The sequence below is a fragment of the Erythranthe guttata genome, chromosome 4 (genome assembly GCF_056151865.1).
Source record: "Erythranthe guttata isolate IM_541 chromosome 4, IM_541, whole genome shotgun sequence".
NCBI classification, from domain to species: Eukaryota; Viridiplantae; Streptophyta; class Magnoliopsida; order Lamiales; family Phrymaceae; genus Erythranthe; species Erythranthe guttata.
The window spans coordinates 2,018,603-2,043,959 of record NC_142536.1 but is presented as its reverse complement, the minus strand read 5'-3'; the positions used below and the strand labels follow the sequence as shown (position 1 = coordinate 2,043,959).

The 25,357-nt window shown below is 33.9% G+C and overlaps 4 protein-coding genes and 1 long non-coding RNA gene across 11 annotated transcripts; 4 read left to right on the top strand and 1 right to left on the bottom strand.

The window, feature by feature from the left end:
• Window positions 1–359: 359 nt before the first annotated feature.
• Window positions 360–2,681, top strand: LOC105952164 (Serine/Threonine-kinase). Its single transcript, XM_012975683.2, has 8 exons — window positions 360–590; window positions 693–766; window positions 1,182–1,262; window positions 1,528–1,620; window positions 1,750–1,869; window positions 1,956–2,027; window positions 2,109–2,186; window positions 2,267–2,681. The coding sequence occupies exons 1-8, from the start codon at window positions 476–478 to the stop codon at window positions 2,456–2,458; spliced, it is 825 nt and encodes a 274-aa protein (XP_012831137.2). The 5' UTR covers window positions 360–475; the 3' UTR covers window positions 2,459–2,681.
• Window positions 2,682–7,304: 4,623 nt separating this feature from the next.
• On the top strand, window positions 7,305–9,841 carry LOC105957677 (NAC domain-containing protein 21/22). The gene is made up of 3 exons (XM_012981630.2): window positions 7,305–7,777; window positions 8,898–9,163; window positions 9,273–9,841. Exons 1-3 carry the CDS (start codon window positions 7,609–7,611, stop codon window positions 9,639–9,641), a joined length of 804 nt encoding a protein of 267 aa, XP_012837084.2. The 5' UTR covers window positions 7,305–7,608; the 3' UTR covers window positions 9,642–9,841.
• Window positions 9,842–10,365: 524 nt separating this feature from the next.
• Window positions 10,366–15,277, top strand: LOC105952173 (putative lysine-specific demethylase JMJ16). Of its 7 annotated transcripts, none has more exons than XM_088816316.1 (10): window positions 10,366–10,491; window positions 10,642–10,768; window positions 11,263–11,645; window positions 12,494–12,565; window positions 12,662–12,739; window positions 12,859–13,362; window positions 13,450–13,668; window positions 13,773–13,931; window positions 14,031–14,399; window positions 14,698–15,277. In XM_088816316.1, the coding sequence occupies exons 3-10, from the start codon at window positions 11,385–11,387 to the stop codon at window positions 15,160–15,162; spliced, it is 2,127 nt and encodes a 708-aa protein (XP_088672442.1). In that variant the 5' UTR covers window positions 10,366–10,491; window positions 10,642–10,768; window positions 11,263–11,384; the 3' UTR covers window positions 15,163–15,277. The 7 variants fall into 7 exon arrangements, with proteins under 7 accessions (XP_088672442.1, XP_088672443.1, XP_088672441.1 ...); XM_088816317.1 differs by having other exon boundaries at window positions 10,379–10,491; window positions 11,380–11,645; XM_088816314.1 differs by having other exon boundaries at window positions 10,407–10,491; window positions 11,380–11,666.
• Window positions 15,278–15,758: 481 nt separating this feature from the next.
• Window positions 15,759–17,011, top strand: LOC148770896 (uncharacterized). Its single transcript, XR_016030705.1, has 2 exons — window positions 15,759–16,322; window positions 16,610–17,011. It is a non-coding gene; the product is annotated as an uncharacterized LOC148770896 (long non-coding RNA).
• Window positions 17,012–22,540: 5,529 nt separating this feature from the next.
• On the bottom strand, window positions 22,541–24,226 carry LOC105952186 (protein LIGHT-DEPENDENT SHORT HYPOCOTYLS 3). Its single transcript, XM_012975712.2, has one exon. The coding sequence runs from the start codon at window positions 23,428–23,430 to the stop codon at window positions 22,843–22,845; it is 588 nt and encodes a 195-aa protein (XP_012831166.2). The 5' UTR covers window positions 23,431–24,226; the 3' UTR covers window positions 22,541–22,842.
• Window positions 24,227–25,357: the final 1,131 nt, after the last annotated feature.

The following is a 25,357-nucleotide window of genomic DNA, read 5'->3' as shown; positions in this document are numbered from 1 at the left end:
TGTGTTACGGTACTCAGGTGACAGGTTTTCGAAAATAGAATAACCAGACATTAAACTAAATTTTGAATTATAAACATTGTTCTAAAATCGATTGGTTATGGGCCTCTTTTTTTATTCTTCGATAATTATTATTTTTTCACACTTAATTAATTACTTGCACCAAACAGAATATTTGCTTTACAAAAGAATTAAGTATGCAGATGTTGGAAATATAAATAAATTAATTAATATTACAGAAATAATCATTAAATATTTTTTTGTAAAATTAGCGTACAAAAATAGGCTTAGTTATTGGAACAGGGTGGTCAATTGGCCCAACAGCTAACCCATCAATAATAACATCGGAAAAGGGCAAAAATAAAATAAACCGAGAAAGGAGATACAGAGAGAGAATGGCGGTTCAAAGAGTATAAAGGAAGCAGAAACCGAAGGGTGTATCGTATTTTCATATTCTGGAATTCCTGGATTATAAAATATGAACAAAAAATTCACTGAATTGGAGCCATCAACAAGCAGAAAGCGCCGACGAGATGAAGAATCTGAGGCCGAATTGGATAATGACGACGACGATTCACAATCTCTTTCCCTAGGTGAGTAATTCACTTTCCCTAGGCTCGGGTTTCCCAATTTCCACCCCCCACCCCCGCAATTTCTACTCACTCACAGTTGCATATATGTATATGGTGGTACAGAGGAGAATTTCACCTTCAGCGATACTCTCATGGCGCTTCGGATGATGCGCACTCAGTTTCCTCGTACTGAAAAGGTACCTACTATTTTTACTTTCTGATTTTTTTTTATTTTTTTTTCTCAAGTGCTTTAATTTTGAATCTATTCACCTGATTGAACTCGAGGGTTTCATTCCTTGGTACAACAACTTTTTTGGGAAGTGTTGTGGAGAGAGAAACTGATCTACTGAGTACACTGATTATGAAGTCTTTCACTTACTGAATATGAAGTAGGATTAATGGACAAATGAGAAGAATGTGGAACATGACTGCAAAATTAAACTATGTTCCGGGATTGAGCTTGTCTCGATATACGTTTGAATGATATATTATTGGACGCAAAACATTCGGTAGTTTTCGTCTATGAGAATTGGAATTGGAATTGTAATAGTGTAATATATTCCGATCTTATTACAGTAAGAAATTTCACTTATAGATACGATGTGGCTTCAGGTTACGGTTCAACCTTTCGTTTTGCGGTCGCAGTTGTACAGCAGCTTAAAGGATAGGACACAAGTGGATATGGAATTAGAGGTGAGGTTGCCTGCCTGCCTTTCCTTAAAAGCATTTACAGTTTCTTCATTTGTTGAAGTTACGTGTTCGTATATGTCTTGCTTGTTTATTATTCGTAATAACATGCTTCTTCGGTCCAATGAAATGTAGTACAGTATGGTCTTCGTACAGGGTTAAATGTTAGAATAGCTGTTGCCTGAATCTACAATAATGCTTGTATAAAGCAATTGCAAGATTTGAGCCATTGGGATTATAGGATCTGTATATTACTACTCATTTTCTGCAGTCTTTGCGAAGGGACAGAGTGTTGCGGATCTTTAAGTTAAACACGGGGCAGGACGATCATGCCGTAATGTTTATGGATGACTACATTAATCAGGTTATTCTCTTTACATGTCGTAAATCCATCTAAATCCTGATTAATTGTAGATTCCAACTATTTATTTGTAGCTATTCGTGGTTGTATCTATTTATTCGGTTATTTACGGAATTCATTGAAATTTTTCAGATCGAACGTGTTGTGAAAAGGATAGAAGATAAGAAGCAAGATGATATCAGAGTTTTCGAGTGGTTTAAGATACATGTCATACAATCCAAGCTCGACACCAGCATCGGTCATCAAGAACTTGTTAGTAAATCTATCCCTTTCTCTATTCTGTTTGATTACACTGATATACTACAGTACTTTGGATTTAGATTAGTCTTTCGTTTCAGTTTTCACTTCTTTCTTCGGGGGGAAAGGTTAAAGAGGAACACATCTCTCAACTAATTAATGCCGGTCTTCTTGTGAGTATACATTCAATAAATTTATTCGTATCGGTTCCCTATTTGTTAGGTGTCCCTTTTAACATTGCAGTATTGTTCTAGATTCGGCAACTTATTGATCAAAACATGTATTGGTTTTCGATTCCAAACATTGGTTCAGTGCTCAAAGGTCTCTCACAGGTAATAATTATTACAAGACATGGATCATTAGTTGGTTATAACATCTCTGAGATTTTTTTTTATGTGTATTAAAATTGTAGGGGAGGAAGGAGGTTTTGTCTATTCTGAAACGTAGGAAATATAAGGAGATGATGTTGGTTTCTTTGGAGAAGAAACGCCTTCGACTTTCTCCGCTCGATATGAGATTTCATCTCCGAGATTTAATTGGTTCCGGCCACCTCAAAACTATTCAGACACCTAGTGGTTTGATTGTTAAGATTGCTAAAGATTAACTCCAGGTACACATTCCCTTCATTTTCCACACTCATGAAATAAAACATTCAACAAACATTTATATATATAAATTTATTTATTTTTAATTTTTGTTTTAGTTTTTTTATTAAAATCGACACGCTAAACGGACTTGTTTCAGTCCCAAAAGGGATGTGTTTTGTTAGCAAATGCTGCCTAATTTTCAGGCCTCAAATAGTGATATGATGAAAGATTAAAGCAAAACAATTAGTCTAAAAATGGAAATTCTTAATTGAGCTGATTACTCGTTAATTACGAATCGTTCCTCGATAAGTGTTTCTCGATGATTTGTCAACAATCATTGGCCCTTTATTATTGCTTGTATTGGAGAAATGTATTATCACATCGAATTCTCTCATCTGAAGCAACGTGTGTGCCACGTGGAGCCACTTGACTGGACTGTTACTAATTTTGGACCGTCACCATTCATTTTAATTTCATCGAACTTTTACCCCAATTTCCTTTTTTCTTTTTTGATATATATACTAGATGTATACCAGAAGTTTGAAAAAATGGTAGTCATCGCTACTGTATGCTATGGATCTTAATTTCATATATATAGAAATTGCGGCTGTTGTATCTATATGCTAGCTAACTTGAAGATCACGTTTTTTATTCAATACTGATGCTGATGCCCCAAGACAGTCACTTCACTTCTCTGTACTAAACACACACACACACACACACACACACACACACACACACAAGAGATGATATGTGTGAGTGTGCTTAGCTGGATTATTTTTTTTATTGGGTAAATTACAAACACCCCCTTGAGGTATGGTCAAATTACAAAAACCCCCCTCTTGTTTGGATAATTACATCTACCCCCTCAACTATGATTTTTTCTTACACCTCCACCCTTATGGTGCCAAATTCAACATAATCATCTAGATTCCGTGAAATGTGCTCTAGTTTGTTTTCATTTTGTGTAAAAATACAGTTTCCGATGCACCACAAACTGATATATACAAGTTAAAAATCACATATTATGATCATCTTGCTTCATAATGTAGACTTTGAATGGGATAAAACGGGTACAAAAGTGATAATATTCCATATAATCTCGAAGATTCCACTAAATTTGAGGAGTTGAGGGGGTGGTTGTAATTATCCAAACAAGAGGGGTGTTTTTGTAATTTGACCATACCTCAGGGGGTGTTTGTAATTTACCCTTTTTTATTTGTTAATTTGAATCGGGTAATAACAACTTAGGGCTAGGTGTGTATTAATGTAAGACTATAATTGTTTAAAAAAAATGTTTTAAAGGGTATATATGTTTGGTTGGCAATCGAGTCCGAACGAACTTTAATCGAACGGAATACATTTTGTGTTCAAATAGCTGTTTAAAAAGAAAAGAAAGGAACTGAAAAAGGAAGAAGATAAAAGAAACATTTGTGATAATGGTGAAGGAGGCCATAGTTAGGTTGAATAGAGCTGTCAATTACAGGATTTATGTTAGATAATTAAAGATTAATTTCCTAAATGCATGGAGCCATGTACATGTTTAAAGTGACATGTGTTGGTCTTAAAGTGACACTATGAAGTTTAACATCTTAAGTGGTGTTCTATTGTTTTTTCTATACTGCACCCGATGAAGGTTATACTATGTGGTTTTTTTATCGTTGATCTACATGCACCATGCACCATGTGGTGTGTGTTTGTGTGTATATAAAGCCCAAAGATTTGACCAGTGTATTTCACTGATATACCATATTGTAACAAATTTTACTTTGAATACCTTAATCAACTCTGGGGACACACGCTTTCTCCCAATTGTTGTAGTAAAGCGTGTTGCTGTCAAATTAATGGACACGTGTCATTGTATGAAGGCTTCCGAAACGTGTCTACGTGTTCTATTAACAACCGATCAGATAAGTACAAAAATTTCTCCAAATTTTCATAATTACGAATCATTAATCTACTGTAGTGAAATTAGGGTGAAATAAAGGAAATTAGCTTGTGAATATAGTAGGAGTAATAATTGAAATCTTTGACGCAATTCTAGTATAGTATTCGATAATTTTTGCATTATAGATTTATACAAATAACTATCTGACTAAACATATATACACAAAAACGTATGTATTGTTATGTGTAAGATCACTCGATGTGTTTCATCACCGATCCTTCCCTTGCGATGTTAGTTTTCCATTTATTTCTTTAAAATCGAAATGAAAATTCAAGGGAAAATATTTTTTTTGCAACAATTCAAGAAAATGATGAATAAAATACACATAAAATTGCATATATTATTGTATACATATTATATATATACACACTTTTCATAGTGTCCAAAATGGAAACAACCTTTGTGTCAATCATAAAAGGCCATTTTTTTTTAATCTACACTTCCATTTTCTTTAATGCATATGATATATATATATATATGATGCAACGGAAAGCAATTTATCAAAAAGAAAGAAAAAAAAGAAAAAAAAAAGTTGTCACCTTTCCCATTTTGTCAAAAAGTGTGTAATGTGTGATATTTTATTCCCAAAATTGAGCTTTTTCACTTTTTATTGATCTTCTACCACAAGCTTTTCATTATTATTCAAGAAACAAAAATTTATAAAAAGGGTAATGTTTGATATATAATTTATTAGAAAAATAAAAATATCATCAAAATTTAATCGGACGAACCTTGAACACTTGGTTATTAAAAATTAATTAATGAATAAATAGGTAAATAAATAAATTGTACATTGTTGTTTTTGTTTAGAGGTATATACAAATAATTCAACAACATGAACGTCACACATTCTACAATTCCTACCAAACCCTGTAGTAATTCGACACACATTCCACAAATATTACAATTAATATTCATTTATAATAACTTGAAGTGTTGTTTGGATAATTGCTGACAAATACTAATTATTTGTGTTAACATAAAACTTTCTAAATCCTAAAAAGAAACAACAAGATGAGGATAAGATCAAAACCACGAGAACCCTAATTCTGGGCTGGATTTATCAAATTTGTCAAATAATAAAATTTTAAAAAATTGAATATTTTAAATATGGTTTTATCTTTTGGGAAATTCTATACTTAGAGTATACGCAGTCATCATCATCATGCCTCATATACATATTTTCTTAAGTAGTTCATGTTTTAATTAAGACACGTAATTCAATTATACATCATAATTATACATTCTTGACAATAGAACCCCAATCATTAATACATCCAAGATGGTGACAAAAAAAAAAAAAATCAAGATTCGAAAGATTATACTTATTGGCATCATCGGTTTATGTAATATTTCCTTTTTACCCGTAGATTTGCGCACTAATCACACACGTATACATCTGAATGTGTGTAAATCGAATAGTACTCGATATTTCGGTGTAGTATAAAATAAACCGTAAAGAAATGATGAGTAGGGTCCAATTTATTTCATCCCCATTTATTTGAAGCCATGACTTATGGAAGTGAATAAACTGAATAGACAGATTGAAAATGAAGAGCAAATTATTGGCCCCAAAATAAAAATAATAATTAAATTAAATTAATTAGTAAAAAAAAAAATCAAGCCGTCACTCTTTCACCAACATCACACGCACCTAACTTTTAATAAATCACTAACCCTAGTAAAACCCTAACCCTATAATTTCTGGATCAAGCAAAATATATAAACTTCATTACAGTAATTTTATTAATTATTTCAGACTTTGATACCTTGTAATTAGACATATTTACAGGGATGCTCATAAATGAAAATTTTAATAATATTAATATACAATCATTATAATATATATATATACCATATATATATATGAGACAACTCATTATTGTGTTTAAATTGTACATTGTATGACAACTATAATTTTGTCCATACAATTAATATACTCAATTCTTAACCCTAGTCCTTGCAAAAATAATTATTACAATTATGACAGTGAATTATTTTCTGTCCTCAACAATAATTAAACAAGCATTTAAAAAAAAAATACATTATACCAATCGAAATACTAAAAATCAATGTGATTCATATCCTGTATCAACTCGAAAATTGAAATTTAAAAAAAAAAAAAGTCTAAATATATTGGGTTTTCGAGGGGTTTTCGTCACTGGAATGTTCGGTATAAGAAAATATTCCAAGGGGCCCACATTTTCTTGATTGATCAAAATTATTCTAATTGACATGATGAATTTTTTTTCTTCTTTTACATGATTATTATCATTCAACATATATATACACATCAGACTGGTTTGAGTTCTAGATCTATCAAATCTGTCTCTTACATAATATATAAGAAAATAAATTTTCTTGAAAATTTATTATTTACTTGCATATGTTAATAAAAAATATATGGAAAGACAAATTTACTATGGATACAAACATGTAATGGATAAGATCAAATTTGATGGACCATATATGGTAAAATAGTGTGCGTGTGTTATGTGTGAATATAAGTAGTAAATTTTGATTTGAAGTAGGATATATATACAGATTATTTCACATGTATCCAGCTATATATACTAATAATTCACATTATTCATGAAATCTAATCCTTTAAATTTAATTTCCTGAGCAAAGAAAACGGATAGTAAAAAAGACCATATACATTGGATTAAGTAGATGCAACCAATATATATCGCGCGTGTGTATATATGTGTGTGTGTGTGTGTAAAACAGGTCAAAATACGTACAGCAGATATATATATTGAAATAAGAACACAGTTAATTAAAAGTGGTATTTTGGAGGTTAATTGGTTTTATGGGATTTGGATTTTACTCCTTTATTGCTTTCTTTTTTTCCCCACATTTACATTTCTTGTCACTTTGGTTTTTCTTCAAACTACTTTCCACTAAATATATTTTATTTTTCTTTTATCAATTATTTATACACACATAACTAACTACTAGAATAATGTAAAGAAATTCTCTATCTGATCCATATATACATACATATTTTTTATAAATATATATATATAAAAGCACACTACTTTCTCCTACAATCAACCTTAAAGATTACACCCCCACCCCCATAAAAGAAAAAAAAAACAGAAAAGAAGATCATATATATATATATATAAATCCCTATAGTTCTTGAAAACGAAAAAAAATCAGTATTCTTCTTCTGCCGCACACAATATAAACAATTTTCGGCAAAAAACAAAAAAAATGGGATTGAGAGATATAGGAGAGACGCTGCCACCGGGTTTCAGGTTTTATCCGAGCGACGAAGAATTGGTTTGCCATTATCTTTACAAGAAAGTTTGTAATGAACAAATTCTCCGAGGTACCCTCGTCGAAATCGACCTCCATGTTTGCGAGCCATGGCAGCTCCCCGGTAGGCCCCCTTCCTCCCCCCCACCCCCATATGTATATAATATATAATATATAATTATGAGTGATAAATGGCATGTGCATGCTGGTTCAGAATTGTACAAATATATGTCTTTATTCTAAGCAGACAACTTCTCTCAAGAGTGGATTGCTTTGCAATAATTAGTTATAAATAAACAACATTAATTTAGGTGCATGTGTTTCTGTGTGTGTTTTTCTGGCAGCAGATATACATACATGTACACCAACAACAGATGGACTATTAATTTTTTTTTTAATTTTTTTTTTTAATATTATTGTATCAATGAACTGATCGATCTATTCTAATTCTCATCATTTCAGAAAAAAAAAATAAAAAAAAAATCAGGCTAATTTTCCTTAAAAGCGTGACCGAATTCGAAAAGGTTCTTCTCCTTTTCAAGAAAAAAAGGGTGTGGAAGCATTTTCTGTGCTTTCTTAACATTCAATGAATCTTGCTGCTTTTATTTATTTATTTATATATTTATATCTAATAACTGCTAATTCATACCCTTTAGTTATATGATTTCCTTTTTCATTTTTCAGGGATTTTTTTTTAATTTTTTTTTCAACTGAAAATATGATTTTATAGCGCGTAATGAACGACTTTTTTCGATCAATTTAATATTTTCTTGCCCTTCTTGATCACCAAAATAAGAATAAAAAAGGGATTAATTATACTTACTGTTTAATTTAATTTAATTTAATTTAGAACTATATTAATTGATATATCCATTGAAATTGTAGTAATTAGCTTGTAAGGTGAAGACAAAGAAGTGTGATATAGACTTCCTACCATAGAAGTAACTCTCTCATCTATGTAGAAAAGGGCTCATACACATTTCCCTCTTCTTTCATATGAATTTCTCCACACATATATATATATATATATATATTCAAACATGCCTTTGGATTGGAGAATCTTTTTGTGACTTGTAACAAACTTTTTTGTTCATGTATGTAAGCAAACCTAATGAAGATGATGAAATGTTATTATTATTTCAAATGTGCATATGTCATCGATATAACGCCTCGGCCCTACTACGTACGCACCCTCAAATTTCACGTTTTTTTTATTGATTAAATTTAACATATATTTTATACAGATGTGGCGAAGTTGAACTCGAACGAATGGTACTTCTTCAGCTTCCGTGATCGGAAATACGCAACGGGATTCCGGGCTAATCGGGCCACCATCTCCGGCTACTGGAAGGCCACCGGAAAAGACCGGGCGGTGGTGGACCCAAAAACCCGGGCGGTTGTTGGAATGCGAAAGACTTTGGTTTTTTACATGAATAGAGCTCCTAATGGAATCAAAACTGGATGGATTATGCATGAATTTAGGCTTGAAAATCCACACGTGCCACCTAAGGTTTGGTTTTCTTGATTTTTTTTTAATTTTACTATATATTTTTTCTAAATTCAATTTTTTTTTTTTTTATTATATAATTAATTTAATTTAATTTGTGACAAATTGACAGGAAGATTGGGTACTGTGCAGAGTATTCCATAAATCCAGGTCAGGTGAAAACAGCAGCAATTTGGTTGATTCCCCCACATACAATAATAATAATAATATTGAACAACAAATAATAATGCCTAACTATGGCCATCAAAACGACACCGTTTCATTCTACCATACTACTCCATCTCATCTTCATCAACATGGACAAAACCCTAGCACATCCGTCGATCCAGCTGTCTACGTACACGTGGATAATGGCAACAAAATGGTCGATGACGACGAGGCTGCTAATAATAATACTTATAAGTGTGACGTTGATAATGATTACGGGTTCTTGTTCGATTTCGACGATCCGGATAACAATGGAGATATGGGGTTCAACTGAAAAGTATATTTGGGGGCATGATTTATATTTGTTCAGTTGATTGGTATAGAAGAAGGGAAATTTGTGCAAAAACTCAATTTGAGATTAATGTAATTGTGTAGTTGTGTTAGTAGTGTGTGAATTATAGGGTTAAAGGAAAAAAAAAATTGTTTGATTTGTATATTTAGATATATATATTTATATATAGCATTTGTTTATTAGGTGGTGCATATACAATTGGTATGTAGTTGTAGAGGTAAATTATTACTTTGTAGGTAAATTTATGCTAATGATTTTAATTTAATTTTTCACTATTTCTTCAATTTCCTTTACATATACACACACTTAGTGCATATATTCAAAGATACATAAATTAGTCTAGCAAGGGATGACGTAACGGTTGACCGAAGTTTGAATTCATTTGTTAACGATTGACCGAATTTTGTATCCATTTGTCAACAGCCCACTAGATAGAGCTTATCACACATAATTTGCCTATATATAGTCCTTTGTCATTACTTAGTTCATAAAAAAATGGATATATTATAACACTATAATTAATTAACACCAAAAATTGATTATTAATAATCAAATTGATTATACAATAGTACTTCTAGTGATGGGCTGAATCTTAGTAAAGGCCCAATGATAAGATATCCAATAAACGTAGGCCTAGATTTGAATGGGCTATTGCACCAACAAATATTATAAAATATTATAATTAATATTAATATTAATTAATAGTAATTAATTAATATAATTAGTACTGAATTAAATAAACAAAATCAGATTTCCTCGGGAGCTCAAGTATTAATTAGTCCTAATTTCCCCTCGTCACCCAGAAACTCTTATTCCCCGTACCGAAAACACGGTGCTAATTATTAATTTCTTATCACCACAAATTATTGTTCATCGGATTCAGTTTATTTTTTATTTATTTTTTTGTAAATTGAAGGCGATCTCTCGCAGTTGGTGAACTGTAACGAATTTTCAGTTTTGTTGATGGAACTTGTTTGTGCAGTTTGCTGATCGTGATTAATTGGTGAAACCGGGTTAGATCGCCGGCTTAATTTTGTGGTTCTGGTGTTTCTAATCCTGGAAGAGTTTGATTTCCGTCGAATTTCAGCGTAGTGGGGCTGGAAACGGAGGTAATATGTGGAGCATTTTCGCCGGAATTTTGCAGAATTTTTTTTCTAATCATTTTTGTTTTATTTTGGTTCTGTTTGTTTTTGCACAGTGATTGTGAAAGTTATTGAGTTATGAAATTTTGAGTAGGTTCTGTTTGCATCCAGAATCTCAATAGGGTTTCTGGGACTCCTTTTCATAATTAACAAATTGTGGAATTTAATTTGTTTTAATCACATGTGTTAAGAGATGTCTAAGTATTGGGAAATTTGTTTATGTGAAAGAAAAAATATATTTGAAGTTTGATTACCTTGCTTGGTTATGGATGAGTATTGAACAGATCTCTCATAATCTTTCATGTCACTTCTTGCTGCTCAGCACATATCACGATTAATGCTTTGTGTTACAATCTCTCGCCGCTGTGCTTGACGTCCTTGTGTTTCTGATTTCGGTTTTGTTTATGTTCGTTTTCTTTTGTGATGGTTAATACCTGCAGAAAAAAATTGGTTTATTGCAGATGTTTTTATGTTTATCTAATCGTTGAATGTCGAGAAAGCATGCTTTCAGCGGACAACTGAAAGAAGAGGTGAAGTGCACAATCTGATAAATAAAATCCATTTCCACTTCTATACAGAGTTGATGGGGAAAAAGCGATCCATAAAACATGTTAACTATGAAGAGAACCTCTCAGTTCCGCCTGGATTTGCGTCACTCACGGCACTGACATTGAAGAGGATGGTGGCTGTTCGGGAGTTTAAACCAGGGCTTATAGGCGCTCCTCTTAGCGACTCGGACATTCACAAGTTTAAAACCTCATTTGTGCGAAAACCGTGGATATGTCACGACCAGTTTGATAATGTTCCACCGAAGTGTGACTCTGAACAGTCCAACGTTGACATGGTCCTTCTCTTCCCTCTTCAAGTACATATTTATGAAAAGTATCTCTAAAGTTTTTTTCTAAATTCCTTCATGGTGTGACCATTTGGTTTTGAGTAATATGGCTTTATTTGTTAGTTGACGTCGCTGTTAGGTTAGCAACGGACGAAGAAATGGAGGTTTTCGGTAACTAGTAGGTTTAGCTTAGAGATCCCCGAGTGATCTGATTTTTCTCATGTAGTTTAATGTAAAAGTGAGAAATATGCTCGAGTTACATAGATGGTAGATTAGACATGTTATCACAGAACAAGTAGTTGACGCTCTTGCAAACTCCTTAGTTGCAGGTGGGATTCTGACGTATGGCTAGAATAAAAGAACAAAGCTAGGGACACGTCTAACACAGCCGTAATTCCTACAAGATGCGTCTAATGAGGTTTTATACTAATTATATGGCAAGTAAACCACCAGACATGTTCATATTGTTTCGATTTTATGACTAAAATGAGGCTTATTTGTCAATTTTAGTTGATTGGCTGAATGCCTGAATCAGTTTGCTTATGTAGTACATTATACATAGTTGAGGTGTTTTATGGAGGACTTGTATCTGGGCAACCATGCATATAGTTTCTTGTCTCGTAACATATTTTCTATCTCGCTAAGTGCTTACACTTGGTTACCTGAAAGTAATGAATGGAATTTGTTCTAGTTTCCAGTAGTCACAGTTCATGGGAAAAAAAAAAAGAAAATTAGCTACTCAAGCAGTTTTGCTGTTTTTATTTGTTTGATTGCTCTTTGACATAATGGCAATGTTAGCCTCTCTGTCGAATTGGATTTTTTTTTATAGTGGCTGATATTTAAGTATTTTTTTCCAGAAAGATCCACTTACTTCTTCCCTTCCCAAAGGAGTGATCCGGGGATGTGCAAATTGTCACGACTGTGTGAAGGTGATTTTTTTCCCAAATTAGTTATGAAATACAGTAAATAGCTCTTATTACTCGAGAAAGGTTTCCTTGTAAGATTTTGATATGGCCGTCTTGTAGGTCACTGCCAGGTGGCATCCCGAAGAGTCACACTTGCCTGTGCTTGATGACGCACCAGTATTTCGACCAACCGAAGAGGTATTTTTTTCTGTATAAATTTGCTGCCATCTTTTTATCGTACAATGCATTCTGTTCAGTGGGAAATGTTTTTCGCTGGTAGATTTTGGCTACCTGCATGAGCTCGAATCTTATGGCAGGAGTTCAAGGACGCTCTCAAATACATAGCCAACATACGCCCAAGAGCGGAGAATTACGGAATATGCCGCATTGTTCCACCTTCTTCGTGGGAGCCTCCATGCCGCCTTCTTGAAGATAAATCGACATGGGAAGCTTCAAAATTCAGCACTTGTGTTCAAAAAATAGATGGGCTGCAAAGTCTGTATCTGAAGAGAAAACAATCTAGGTTACACGAGAAGAGGGAAACTAAAATGCAAATAGTTGCAGCATGTGAAATTGAGTCAGCTGTTGAACGTGTGGCAGACTCTGAGGAAGCCAAATCGATTGGTTTGACCTCTGAATTTGAATATGGGCCCGAGTTCACCCTGAAAAGCTTCAAAAAGTATGCTGACGATTTCAAGATGCAGTACTTTCGCGAAGACGGCGAGTTAAATGATGCCGATCAAGATCAAGGGGAACCGCTGATTGCAAGAATTGAAGGTGAGTACTGGCGAATAATCGAGAACCCAAGTGAAGAAATAGAGGTAAAAAAGTGCATTATATAATGGTGAATAATTGGACTAAACTTCTTTGTCATCACTGTGCCTCATAATGTTAATTTGCTTCTTTAGGTGCTCTATGGTACTAATTTGGGAAGTGGAACCTTGAAAAGTGGTTTTCCCGTCACTGCAAAAAATATAGCTATATATGATAAATATGTTGATTCTGGTTGGAACTTGAATAATATTCCCAAAGTCTTTGGTTCTCTTCTTCCGTTTGGATGCTACAACATTTCTGACATTTCAGTTCCTCAATTGTTCGTTGGGATGTGCTTTGCATCTCAATGCTGGGTAAGACTTATATTTTATTGGAACCTTTTGGCTCTTTTTTAATTCTCACGCAATGTAGATTCTCATAAGACTTGTTTTTTCCTGTTTGGTTGTCGGAAAAACAGAGAGATGAAGATCACCACTTATATTCACTATCTTACTTGCACTTAGGCAACCCTAAAGTATGGTACGGTGTCCCAGGAAGGTATTACTTCAAGTTTGTGGAGGTTGTGAAAAAGCTTTTTCCGCAGCTATTGAAGAATCCCAAGTTGCTTCCTGAGCTTGTGAGTAACGTTTGTCCTTTATCAGTTTACACTTCAAGTTTTATATCGGTTTATTACTAAAATTTATTTGCTTGCTTTGTGATTTTTTTTTTTTCGTAGGTCAGACAATTCTCGCCCTCTATGCTAAAGTCCGAGGGTATACCCGTGTATCGATGTGTGCAGAATCCGTTAGAGTTTGTTGTCATCTTCCCTGAGGCTTACCATTCAGAATTTAGTTGTGGCTTTAATTGTTCGGAATCAGTGCGTTTTGCTCCCTTTGACTGGTTACCTCATGGACAGAACATAGTAGAACTGTATGCTGGATACTGTTTAAAGACTTCCATCTCCCACGACAAGCTGCTGCTTGGAGCAGCCACAGAAGCCGTGAGCGCGCAATGGAAATTTTTAGCGACGAAAAAAGATTCCTCAAACTATCAACTATGGAGAAGCGTGTTAGGCAAAAATGGGATCTTAACAAGGGTTTTTAAGGTATGAAAAAAGAATTCCTTGATACTCTCTCCGTTTCAAAATACGTGTAGTCTTGGGTTGTTGCGCACATATTAAGATAACTAATAAATTTCGATTTTAGGAAAAAACATATAGGGTGACTAAAATACATATTTTATTAACCATCATTGAAATTCTAAAGTAATAGATAATATGGAACAAGAAATCTTTCTCAAATTTGGAACGAGGGAGTATTTCATATACTAATTCATGTCATTTGTGGGCGGACTTTGAATTCAAGAATTTATTTGTTTTAATTTTTTTTCCCTCTGTCCATTAGTCACGTGTGGAAAATGAAGGCATAAAGAGGAAACACCTCTGCAGTGTGCCCTCATCGAATAATACATCCATGGATGTATTCGATTTTGATTCGAAAAGGGAATGCAGCATATGCTTGTACGATCTACACCTTTCTGCGGTGGGATGTTCGTGTTCCCCAAATAGATATACTTGCCTGCGCCACGCAAAGCAGCTCTGTTCTTGTGCTTGGTTTGCCAAATCTTTTTTCTTCAGGCACGAACTCACCGAGTTAAATCTCCTGGTCGAGGCTCTTGAAGGGAGTCTAGAAGCAATTCATAGCTGGGCGAAGAGGAAGAAGCTTCAACCAGATTTCATCATCGGTTCAAGAATCTCTAGTGATTCTCCGTACAAACTAAATGCGACACCTTCGAACAAAAGCCTTACACCAATTCCAGTTCAAGACGTTGTCATTCTACTTAGCGATGACGAGGAGGTACAATCTTGAGTCTGTAATTACATTTGTACCCTTGATTTAATTCGTTTGTTTGCGAAAGAATTCGAGCGAATTCGGATAACGAGAACTAATAAACGATTGGCGAATAAACAATACTCTTTGTTTTTGTTTTTTGTCTGTTTTTTTTTCTGGTACTAACCTCTGAATTTTTGTCTTGTTAACTGGATAGAAATGTTTTAACTGTGATCTGTTAAATATCCAACAAGTTGAAATCTATTAATTGTACAAAAAAAATTGGTGTGACTGAAATCTCCTGGTAGTACATTTATTGACGCACGTGTTTTAAATTGTACGTCTGAATTCTGAAGTACCTGATGATTTAATAGACATCATCAGAAATTGATTCATAAATAAATAAAAACACAGTTGTCTCCAATTAATATTGGAACTGAAAATTAACTCACAGCAGTCTCCCTCCTCGTTTCAGCGTAAATATCGCTTGTTCAGGAGCTGACCATTTCTGAAGCTTAGTACAACACTGAACACACACATACACTGATACACACATACGTGTGTATCAAAAATAAAATAAAAATAAGGGTTAACTGCAAAAAATCCCCTAAACTTTGAACGTTTTTGCGTTTTACCCCCTGAACGGAAAAAAGTTGCACGAGCATACCTGAACTCTATTATTTTTAGCACTAATGTCCAAAATGTCCATTTTTTGCCAAAAATGACCGGAATCCAAGTCACGTGCCTTACACGTGTATATAGTTGGGGTAAATGAGTCATTTCCTTTACACCCATTTTCTTTCTTTTCTTTTTAATAAATCTTAAAAAAAAAAAAAAAAAAAAAAAGAAAAAGAAAAAAAGCCTCTTCTTCCCGTCACCATCATCCCCAACCAAACTCCTCCCATCAACACCAGCCCCAACCAAAAGATGCAACAAAACAAACAACTCCTCTCTTCTTTTCTTGATTCTTTTACAGAAATAGTTCAATTATTGAGAGAATTGAAAAACGATATTCTTGGATGGGTTGCTTGTGGATTTAATGTGGGATGTGTTTGACTGGTTTTATAATCCCGATGCACCGGGAAATGCGGTGTTTATGTTCAGGACAAGGAGTGGATTGGATAGCAGGTTGTGGCTGGAAGAGAAGATGGTGCAGAAGGATCTTGATAAAGTTGATTTCTCTTTCATCATCTATGCTTGTAAGAATTTATGATTTTTTAATTGTTTTTTTTTTCTTTTTTTCTTTTTTTAATGTTTCATTACTCGTGAAGAAAAAAGGGTTGGTTGATTAATTATTTAATTGATTAGGAGGGTTTTTAAAATTTAAAGTTCATATTGGAATTAATAATGGATGATTTGAAGAACTGTAAACTGATTTTTTTTTTTTTTTTGAAGTTGTAATTTGTGAAATTGTGATTGAAGGTTTGAAATTATATGGAGAAGAAAAACCCAGTGATTTTCATCTTCATTTATGTTTATTCTTCAGATAAAAGAATAAATAAAAAAAGAGAAAAGATGGTGCGGCGGCGGTGGAGAGAGATGGTGGTGCGGCGGCGTTGAAGAGAGATGGTGGTGCGGCGGTGGTGGAGAGAGATGGTGGTGGCTGTGGTGTGAAAAGATGGTGGTGGCTGTGGTGTGGAAAGATGGTGGTGGCTGTGGTGTGAAAATCTTCCCCTGTTTTGCAGCAACAGGGAGACGAAGATGACGGGGGCTGTGTTCCCTTTTTTTTTTTTCTTTTTCCTTTTTCTTTTTTTCTTTTTCTTTTCTCTTTTTTTTATTTATTCTTTTATCTGAAAGTTTTGTGAATCGACGAAATTGCCCCTTCATTATCACATGTGAGTTGCACGTGTGAAATTCAGGCCGAAATTTTGCTATAAATGGATTTTTTAATCATCGGTGCAACAATTTAACAAGTTCAGGTATGCTCGTGCAACTTTTTTCCGTTCAGGGGTAAAGCGCAAAAACGTCCAAAGTTTAGGGGATTTTTTGCCGTTAACTCTAAAAATAAAATAAAAATCACTAAAAATCAAAAATCAAAAAAAAAATCAAAAGCAGATAGTGAACCTACTGCAATATGTACCTAATTAATTTTAGCAGTATCATTCATTGAGAGAGAGCCATTTTATACTTTGGGTATAGACTATGACAACAATATATATGATGTTACTGAAAGAGAGCTATTTTATCCACGGTGTAAATTTAAACACCTCAAAAATATATATAAAAAATGATAAGTTGATATATTCATGCATACATGAAAACAAGTTTTTATTTGTCCAATTAATTATGTCCCACTAAACACCATGGATCCTGAATAAGAGTGACCTTAGAGAACCATTGTCGTCGGTCAAAGTTTTCGAAGTCTCGACTTTTAAGCAACATATCTTGAATAATGTATATGATTCAATCTCGAGTAATCTCACAAATGATTTGATGCTCTCGTTCAACAGCCCACATAGCACACTGAAATATATCACGTGCGACGAGCGATCGACAAGTGTTAGCAAGAAAGATCGAACTCGGGTTGTTAGATGTTACACTCATTTTTAATTCCACATTTTTATTTGCTTCATTAAAATTGAAAGTACTTGAGTAAAATAATTTGTTTGGTAAAAATAAAATATGTACTCAATACTTAATAAGAGAAACTGCTAAAGGAAACAAGAAGTAGTAGTAGATGGTACAAACAAGTTGAACCAGAAAAATCATGTTCAACTGGAACTCCAGAACCTACTAACTCATAGTTAATATAAAGTACACACACCTTAAATTTTAAAGACCTAATACAAAGTGTTCTTGATGATTCAATCCCTCTCTTTTTTTTTTTTTCTTTATTATTAGAGGCAATATTATATTTAAATTATAAATTAGAGTTTTCCAGCTGTCAACTATACATACATATAATAACATAAGATTATCACACTAATTATTTAAGGGTAAACAATTTATTAATAACTTAATAAAATTGACATGATTAAATTAATAAGTAATATTATTAGGGTTATCGGCCGTACAACAAAAAAGTCCAAAAAATTGCAAAGCTCGAAGTGGCAGAATGTTGTTACTGTTTCGGGGCTGAAAAAGACTTGACCAAATCGGTGTTTTTTTTTTTCCTTTTCCGTACTGTTCACATTCCTCCAATTAGGGGGGCCCCCACCCCCATGCTTTTCATTTTCTTTTAATTTTCTGTAACAATAAATCAATAATAATAATAAATCGGTATACACGGGTAATTCGAGGTGTCAAATTTTATTACTTATTTATTTTTTATTTTAAAATATCAGCTTAAATGATTGGATTTTGTTTGATATTTCGTAAGCCCAATAACTTTACGGACGGGTCGACTCTGAATTATATTATCACATGTTTTATGGAGTTTTTTTATTGGACCTTTCCGAGTCCAATAAACCAATTGTTCATTAGATTATTTAATATTATTTTGATTAGTTTTATCTTGTTAACCAGACGAGGGTTTAATATTTTATTCATTGAACTTTTTCATGGGAGAGTAGAGTGCTAATTTTGATTAAACACCAATAAATGTGGAATTTCGCCACGTGGCACCGGTTCATTGAGCTTGGACGAAAGATTAGAAGTGGAGCGAACCGAAGGGAAAGCGGGTAAATGGGTAGTGGTGCACTGTACCCGACATAGGTGACAGGGTTGCACGTGGTATGCCTTGGATTCGGACCGGGTCCGAAAATGTAGGACCCACCCACCACGTCAAATCGGATTGACCGAAGAATGCGGGATTCTCGTACGATCCTCTCCTTTGAAATCAGCGACTTGTTTGCCTAGTCATTTATTATGGCAAGTTTTTTTTAAGAAAATGAGTTTCCACAAATTAATTGCCTAATTTATCGCCTCTATTAATTACATTAGGTTTCCAGATTGATACCAATAATTGAAGTCTAGTCTAGACCTTCTTCTTATCCATGTATTATGGTCGGAAATTAATTATAATATATATTAATTTATTTTATTATTTTATTATTTTATTTATTTATTATTATTTTTTTGAAACTTGAAGGAGCCTTGAATATAAGGCCGAAAAACTAGATCAAATAAACCGATGATTGATTCGAGATCAACTAACGAAAGTTCATTTCAACTTGATCACAATTTTTTTATTTTATACTCAGAAGTCAGAACTCTAAATTCGCAATTCAAATCATAAGATTAGTCAGAAATGTAGCTAGTAAGCAAGTCGAGTAAGACTACTACTATTAAATTGAGCAAGCCTTGAAAACTATATAGAGAGCTATAATTTTTCAGCAACTCACTCAATTCGTTCAAAACATCCATAGTAAATATCTGCATTTATTCCTTCGTGTCAAAAGTCCAAAAAACCACTAATTTTTGTTCATTGTATTTCAAACTCTCTATTATAATTGTTAGTCGTTGTATCTTGTAAGAATTGCCATAACTATACCGTAGCACTGTCACGGGACAATCTTCTTAACGAGAGAAAAAAACGTAATTCTTGACTCGACTTCCTAAAACTATGTCCAAATATTCTCTGACTTTCCTCATCTTGAAATACAAGCCCTAATACATATACAACACTTTATTTTGGGCGAATCAATGCATTGCCACACACAATTAGTGGAGTATTATAATCAACAAAAATTATGATTGGACAGAAATTAAATAATAGAAATTATCAAGTCTAGCTAGGTATTGTGACCAATCTTTATAAGTTCCCAACGTTCGTTAAATTTCCATTAAAAGGTACATAGGATGATTAGCTAAGGTTGTAGTAGACTATATATTATTACAACCTCTATTTTCAGAATCTCTCTACTTCTCTTTTCTTGCACATGCGGGTGAGATACCAACATTATACTTTAAAAAGATAAAAACCCATATAGAATTAAATTGAATTATTCACATGATAAAAGTAAATGAATAAACTTAATAGTGTGTTTTATAATGGGCCGACCCCACATACCAAAGATCATTAAGTCGGGGTCCACCAACAGAGCGGAAGTGAAAGCCCATCGGATTAAGGCCCAATGAATAATAGGCGTCAAGATGGGCCAAAGTGTTCGCTAGAAGGGAGCTTGACAATAAGGAAAGCGCTGACATTCGGTCCATGCGCGCGGAGCCTATCGACGTGCATCAAGTCGCATAAGAAGAAAAATAACTAGCGATAAGTGACGAGCTCGAAGATTGATATTGACGAAGAATACCCTAGAATAGTTTCCGAGAATAAATAAGAAAATCATATAAATCAGGATCAATGATTTAGTAACTCGATCAAATTAATGCGTGCTAAAATAGGTAAAGTCTATCTTCAGGAGCTCCTTATATAAACAAATGTAATAACATAATTAGGGTTACAATATATTGGATAAATAATAACACGCGCGCTCTTCTCTAAACTCTCTTTTTGCATTGTCCGTTTGTCTTGTTCATCTTTGCCGGCGACAACAACGGCGTTAGCTGAGCTTTTCCGACAATCGAAAGAGTAGGGTTTAGAACGAGGTGTTGAGGGTGTACATTCTACTCCGTCAGTGTGAAATATGTATAAGTCTATACACGGCATATAATCGAAAAAATTGAATGTGGCAGAAATCAAACCATTAGTATAAGACAAGGGTATAAACCATTGAAATATTGCTCTAAGCGGACACTGAAACAACCATAGGACATTTGTTTTTTTGACCAGTTAATTAAGGCTGGAATATTTTCTTATATTAATGAAGAACAGATAAATTAATGAAATTAAATGAAGGATGACAGAATTTATTGAGGGAATAGTATTGTTTGGTGTCACAGTACAGTACTGCAGGGAGATATGTCACGAAAATTGGCTGCCCTAATTGCAATTAATTACTTTCTTTAATTATGTAATTACGAACCATATGGCATAATCAAAATTTTCGTTTTACAAAGAGTGAAAAGGTGAAATAAAAAATCAATTAAAAAGCACACTGTACACATATATTCATCTGAATGAGTGGAAATTTAGGGTTACGTTGCATGTAAACGAATCAGGTCGACACCAAAGTATATTTGAATTTTCATTGAACTTTTTTGTTAAGTTTGGTTGGATAAGCAATCGGATTGAGCTCAAACAGCTCTTTTTTTTTTTTGTTTACAATCTTGATACCTCAAGTAACTTGATTTTTGGTACATGTGTTATCATTTTCTTATAGAATCGAGTTCGAGCTCAAACCAAATTTCATGTATTATCAAATGATAATGAACGTTCAAATTGGTTAAACAAACTTATAAGTTCAAATAACCATTTTTAATAAACAATCTTGAATCGAAAGACACATCGCACTAATCACCCAATTATTAAGAAAAATGAAAATTGCAATTTCTAATTGTCCACGGTTAGGGTTTTTTTTTCCGAACAAGGACAATGATCAAAGACGTAAAATTTCTTAATTTATTTCAACGGGTGTAACATCGACAAACTAGCTATACTTATCCAATTATTATGTTAACAACATGTAAATTAAAACCCATAAAATAAAATAAAGGTAAAAGAAAGTCAAGATAGCTATATAGTTGTGTTGGCAATACACAAACACAAAGTGAGGTTTTAGTTCAAGTGAAGCTCTCACCAAAGTCTAAAAAGTGAAGGGCCAATCATATATGCTTGCTGTCGGCCAAACAGCAATTTTTTCATCCAATAATTTTTCAAATAATAAAAAAATAATTTTTAAATTAAAAAAATTCAAACACATATATCCTCAAATTAAGCACAAACTTTAACTAGTATAATAGGTAGTCTCCATGTTAGAGAAAAAAAAGAAGAAGTGTCAGGAATGTTGATGGGAAAGATTGAAGCTTTGCTCTTGTCCTTTACCACAAACATGGATCTAACTAGGTTTTTTTTTCCCCCAATTTAATAATATATATACTATTTCAGGAATTTCAATTCTCCCACTTTTTTCTTCAATTTGTTTCTTCTTACTACATTTGATTATTATTATTTGAAACCAAATGTGAACAAGAAAAAAGGGTTTCCCATTTGATACATATATAAGAAAAAATATATATATTAGGTATTTATTATTACTAGTCTGTTGTCTGTCTGCCATTTTCATCTACGTCATAATTGAAATGACAGCACTAGCTACTACAATTTATATATATAATTTTTGAATTAAAACTAAATTAAAATTAATAATAATAATTATTATTAACAAATAACAACCCTGATGATTGATTAATCAAGAAACTCCCACATGAACTATCAGTTCCAGGAAAAATCAGAAAAGCTGTAAAAGAAATTCAATGCTAAAGAAAAATTAAACGCGTTCGAACTGATATATGTCAATTAAATCAACAGTGCTCTCAGAATATATATATATATATAGTTTTTTTTATAAATAAATAGATAATAGGAAATTAATTAAATTATGAATGAGATAATAATAATAATTATTATTATGAGGACTGGTCTGAATTGAAGCTGCTGAATTAATAATGCTTTCTTACAGTACTGCTACAGTGTTTATTTTCTTTTTCAAGAATGTAAGCTTAGCTTAATTAGCAGCTGAATGAAAACATTAACCCTTAATAATAATTAACTATCTAATTAAACATACATAGGGATGGATTGAGATTAAATATGGAAGATTAATTGAAGCATATATATAGATATATAGATATATATATAGATAGATGGATAGGCCAGATTCTTGAAAAGGTACCGAAGTTTAATAACTCCGGCGGGTGGCGGTTGTGCATGTTAATTAATTAGCCTTCAGGGGGGTGTTGGGGTGGTGGTGGTGGGACGGCGGCGGAGGACGGCTGCTGGACGGGGCGCTTCCGCTTCTTCTTCTCGTAGCTGATGCCTCTAGCCTTTGACTGCAAATCCCGAACGTCGCGGAGGTAGAGGCGGACGGCTCGAGCGCCAAAAGGGTTAGTCTCAGGCTTGCCGCCGTTTTCCTCGTAGGCGGCGCGTAGGCGGCCGATGAGCGCGTCGAGGCTGCCCCAGGCCTGGCGGAGGGGGCAGGGGCAGGGGGCGGGTGGGTTTGGGTGGCCGTAGAAGGGGCAGATTGGGGTGTGGACCTTGGTCTTCCCGAACTGGTCGAGGTACCGGAGGAACTCCAGCACGTGGGCGCCGCTGCAGCGGCTGAGAGAGAGCGGCGGGCGGTGGTTCTTCAGGTACTGCCCGAAGGTGTTCCAGTCCCGCCGTTTCTGGTTCTCGTAGCGGCTGAGGGTGGATCCCGACGAGGAGGAGGAGGCGGCGCCGGCGTTGCTGCTGTTGTTGGCTGCGGCGGCGTTAGCGCCGCTGTTGTCGGAGTTGGAGCTCTCGACATCTGGAAACACCGGCGAATCCATGAATGGAATGGAAAGTTCAAATCCCTTAATTAATTATCAAAGATCTCTAACAATTGCTGCTTGTTATATTCATTTCTCTCTCTCTCTAGGGTTTACAAGATTTAATAATTAGCAGAAAAAATAAGAAATAAAAAAGGTGAAGAAGAAGGGATGGAGGGTGAGTTAAATATATAGAGAAGGGGTTTGATTTGATGGATCGACGACTCAATCAAACTCACAATCATACTACTACTACTAATACTAAACAGGAGGGTTTTCTTTCTTTTCTTTTCTTGATTGATATATCAAATGTTTATGCCATTTTAGTGAGAGAAAATCATCGATGGATTAGAGAGAGAGAGAGAGAAGAGTAGCTAGTTAATAAGTTTGGATGATATATATAAATAGACAAGGGCCGCCTGTATATATCTGTATATGTATAATGTGATCGATGATGAGACTGATGGATAGATGGATGGATCGAGAGAGAGAGAGAGAGAGAGAGAGAGAGAGAGAGAGAGATCTGTTTGTAATAAAAATAAATATATATAAATATGATGTTTGATGATGAATACTAGTAAGAAAGAAAAGTTGGGGTAGAGTGTAATATTGCTCGGTGGATTGTTGTAGATTTGTATTCCCAAAATAGGGAAACAACTCACCTCTTATTTCTTAGTGAACTGTTAGATCTGTTGCCTGTAATTTGTAGAGAGAGAAAGAGAGTTTTTAGAGTGAGAGAGTTTAGAGAGAGAGAGAGAGAGAGTTTAGTTTTAGGGCTTTTGTGAAAATGGAAAGAGGCAGACAGTAGGTTGAGATGGAGACAGGGAAAAAGGTTTAAAGATAGGGGGTAATAATAATATATACATCACTGTGTTTCTTTAATTAACAACACTGTACTTCAATTTCAAATCTTTCAATTCAATTTAATTATATCATTAACTTAAATTCAAAGCTTTTAATTAAATTAAAATTATGCAGCGAAAAATTAATATAATATAAACAATTCTAAAAATCCATTTTTGTGAAAACATTTAGCAGCTAGACTAACTACCTAAGATTCACAAGTGACAAATGAGTAACTAATTGATTAAACTGTAATAAATGATAATACTGTAGACTGTAGTAATTAAATTAACACTATGGTGGAAGACTTGAAAACAGTTGGAAATTCTAAATGGAGTGTCAATCCAACTCCTTCTTCAACCATGTCCATTTTTTTTATAGCAACTGCTGATGATGATCACAATTTTCAATTTTGAAATTATAAATTACAATTTATAAAATTGAGTACTTGAATTTAAAAAAAAAATATATTGATTTTAGAAAAATATAAATGGGATATAATTTATGTGAACATGGTTTTCAATGTTGTTTCGGACCACTTTATGAGCTGAAACTGCAGCAAATTAATCACACACACACACACACACACACACACACACACACACACACACAAACACACACACACACACACACACACACACACACACACACACACACAAACACACACACACACACACACACACACACACACACACACACACACACACACACACACACACACACACACACACACACACACACACACACACACACACACACACACATATAGTCTTCGTGTGTTTCCTTTGCACATAAAGAAAAATTATGTGCATGGATTTCACACACATGTCTTCTGTGTGTGTGTGACATATATGAATCATAGATAGCAAAAATACTGAGACCATGACATTTATTCAGATTAGACATTACATAAATCTTCTACATATATACTAATGTCTTCTGTGTGTGTGTGTATATATATTATTGGCGCCATATTTTTTACGAAGAATTTTGAGGAAATCCGCCAAGATATGAGATACAAATTGGCAAATATTTATTTATTTTAATTATTTAGGACTTTGTTTTATTTTCATGTAATTGTTTCAGATTAGGTATGTTGATACTT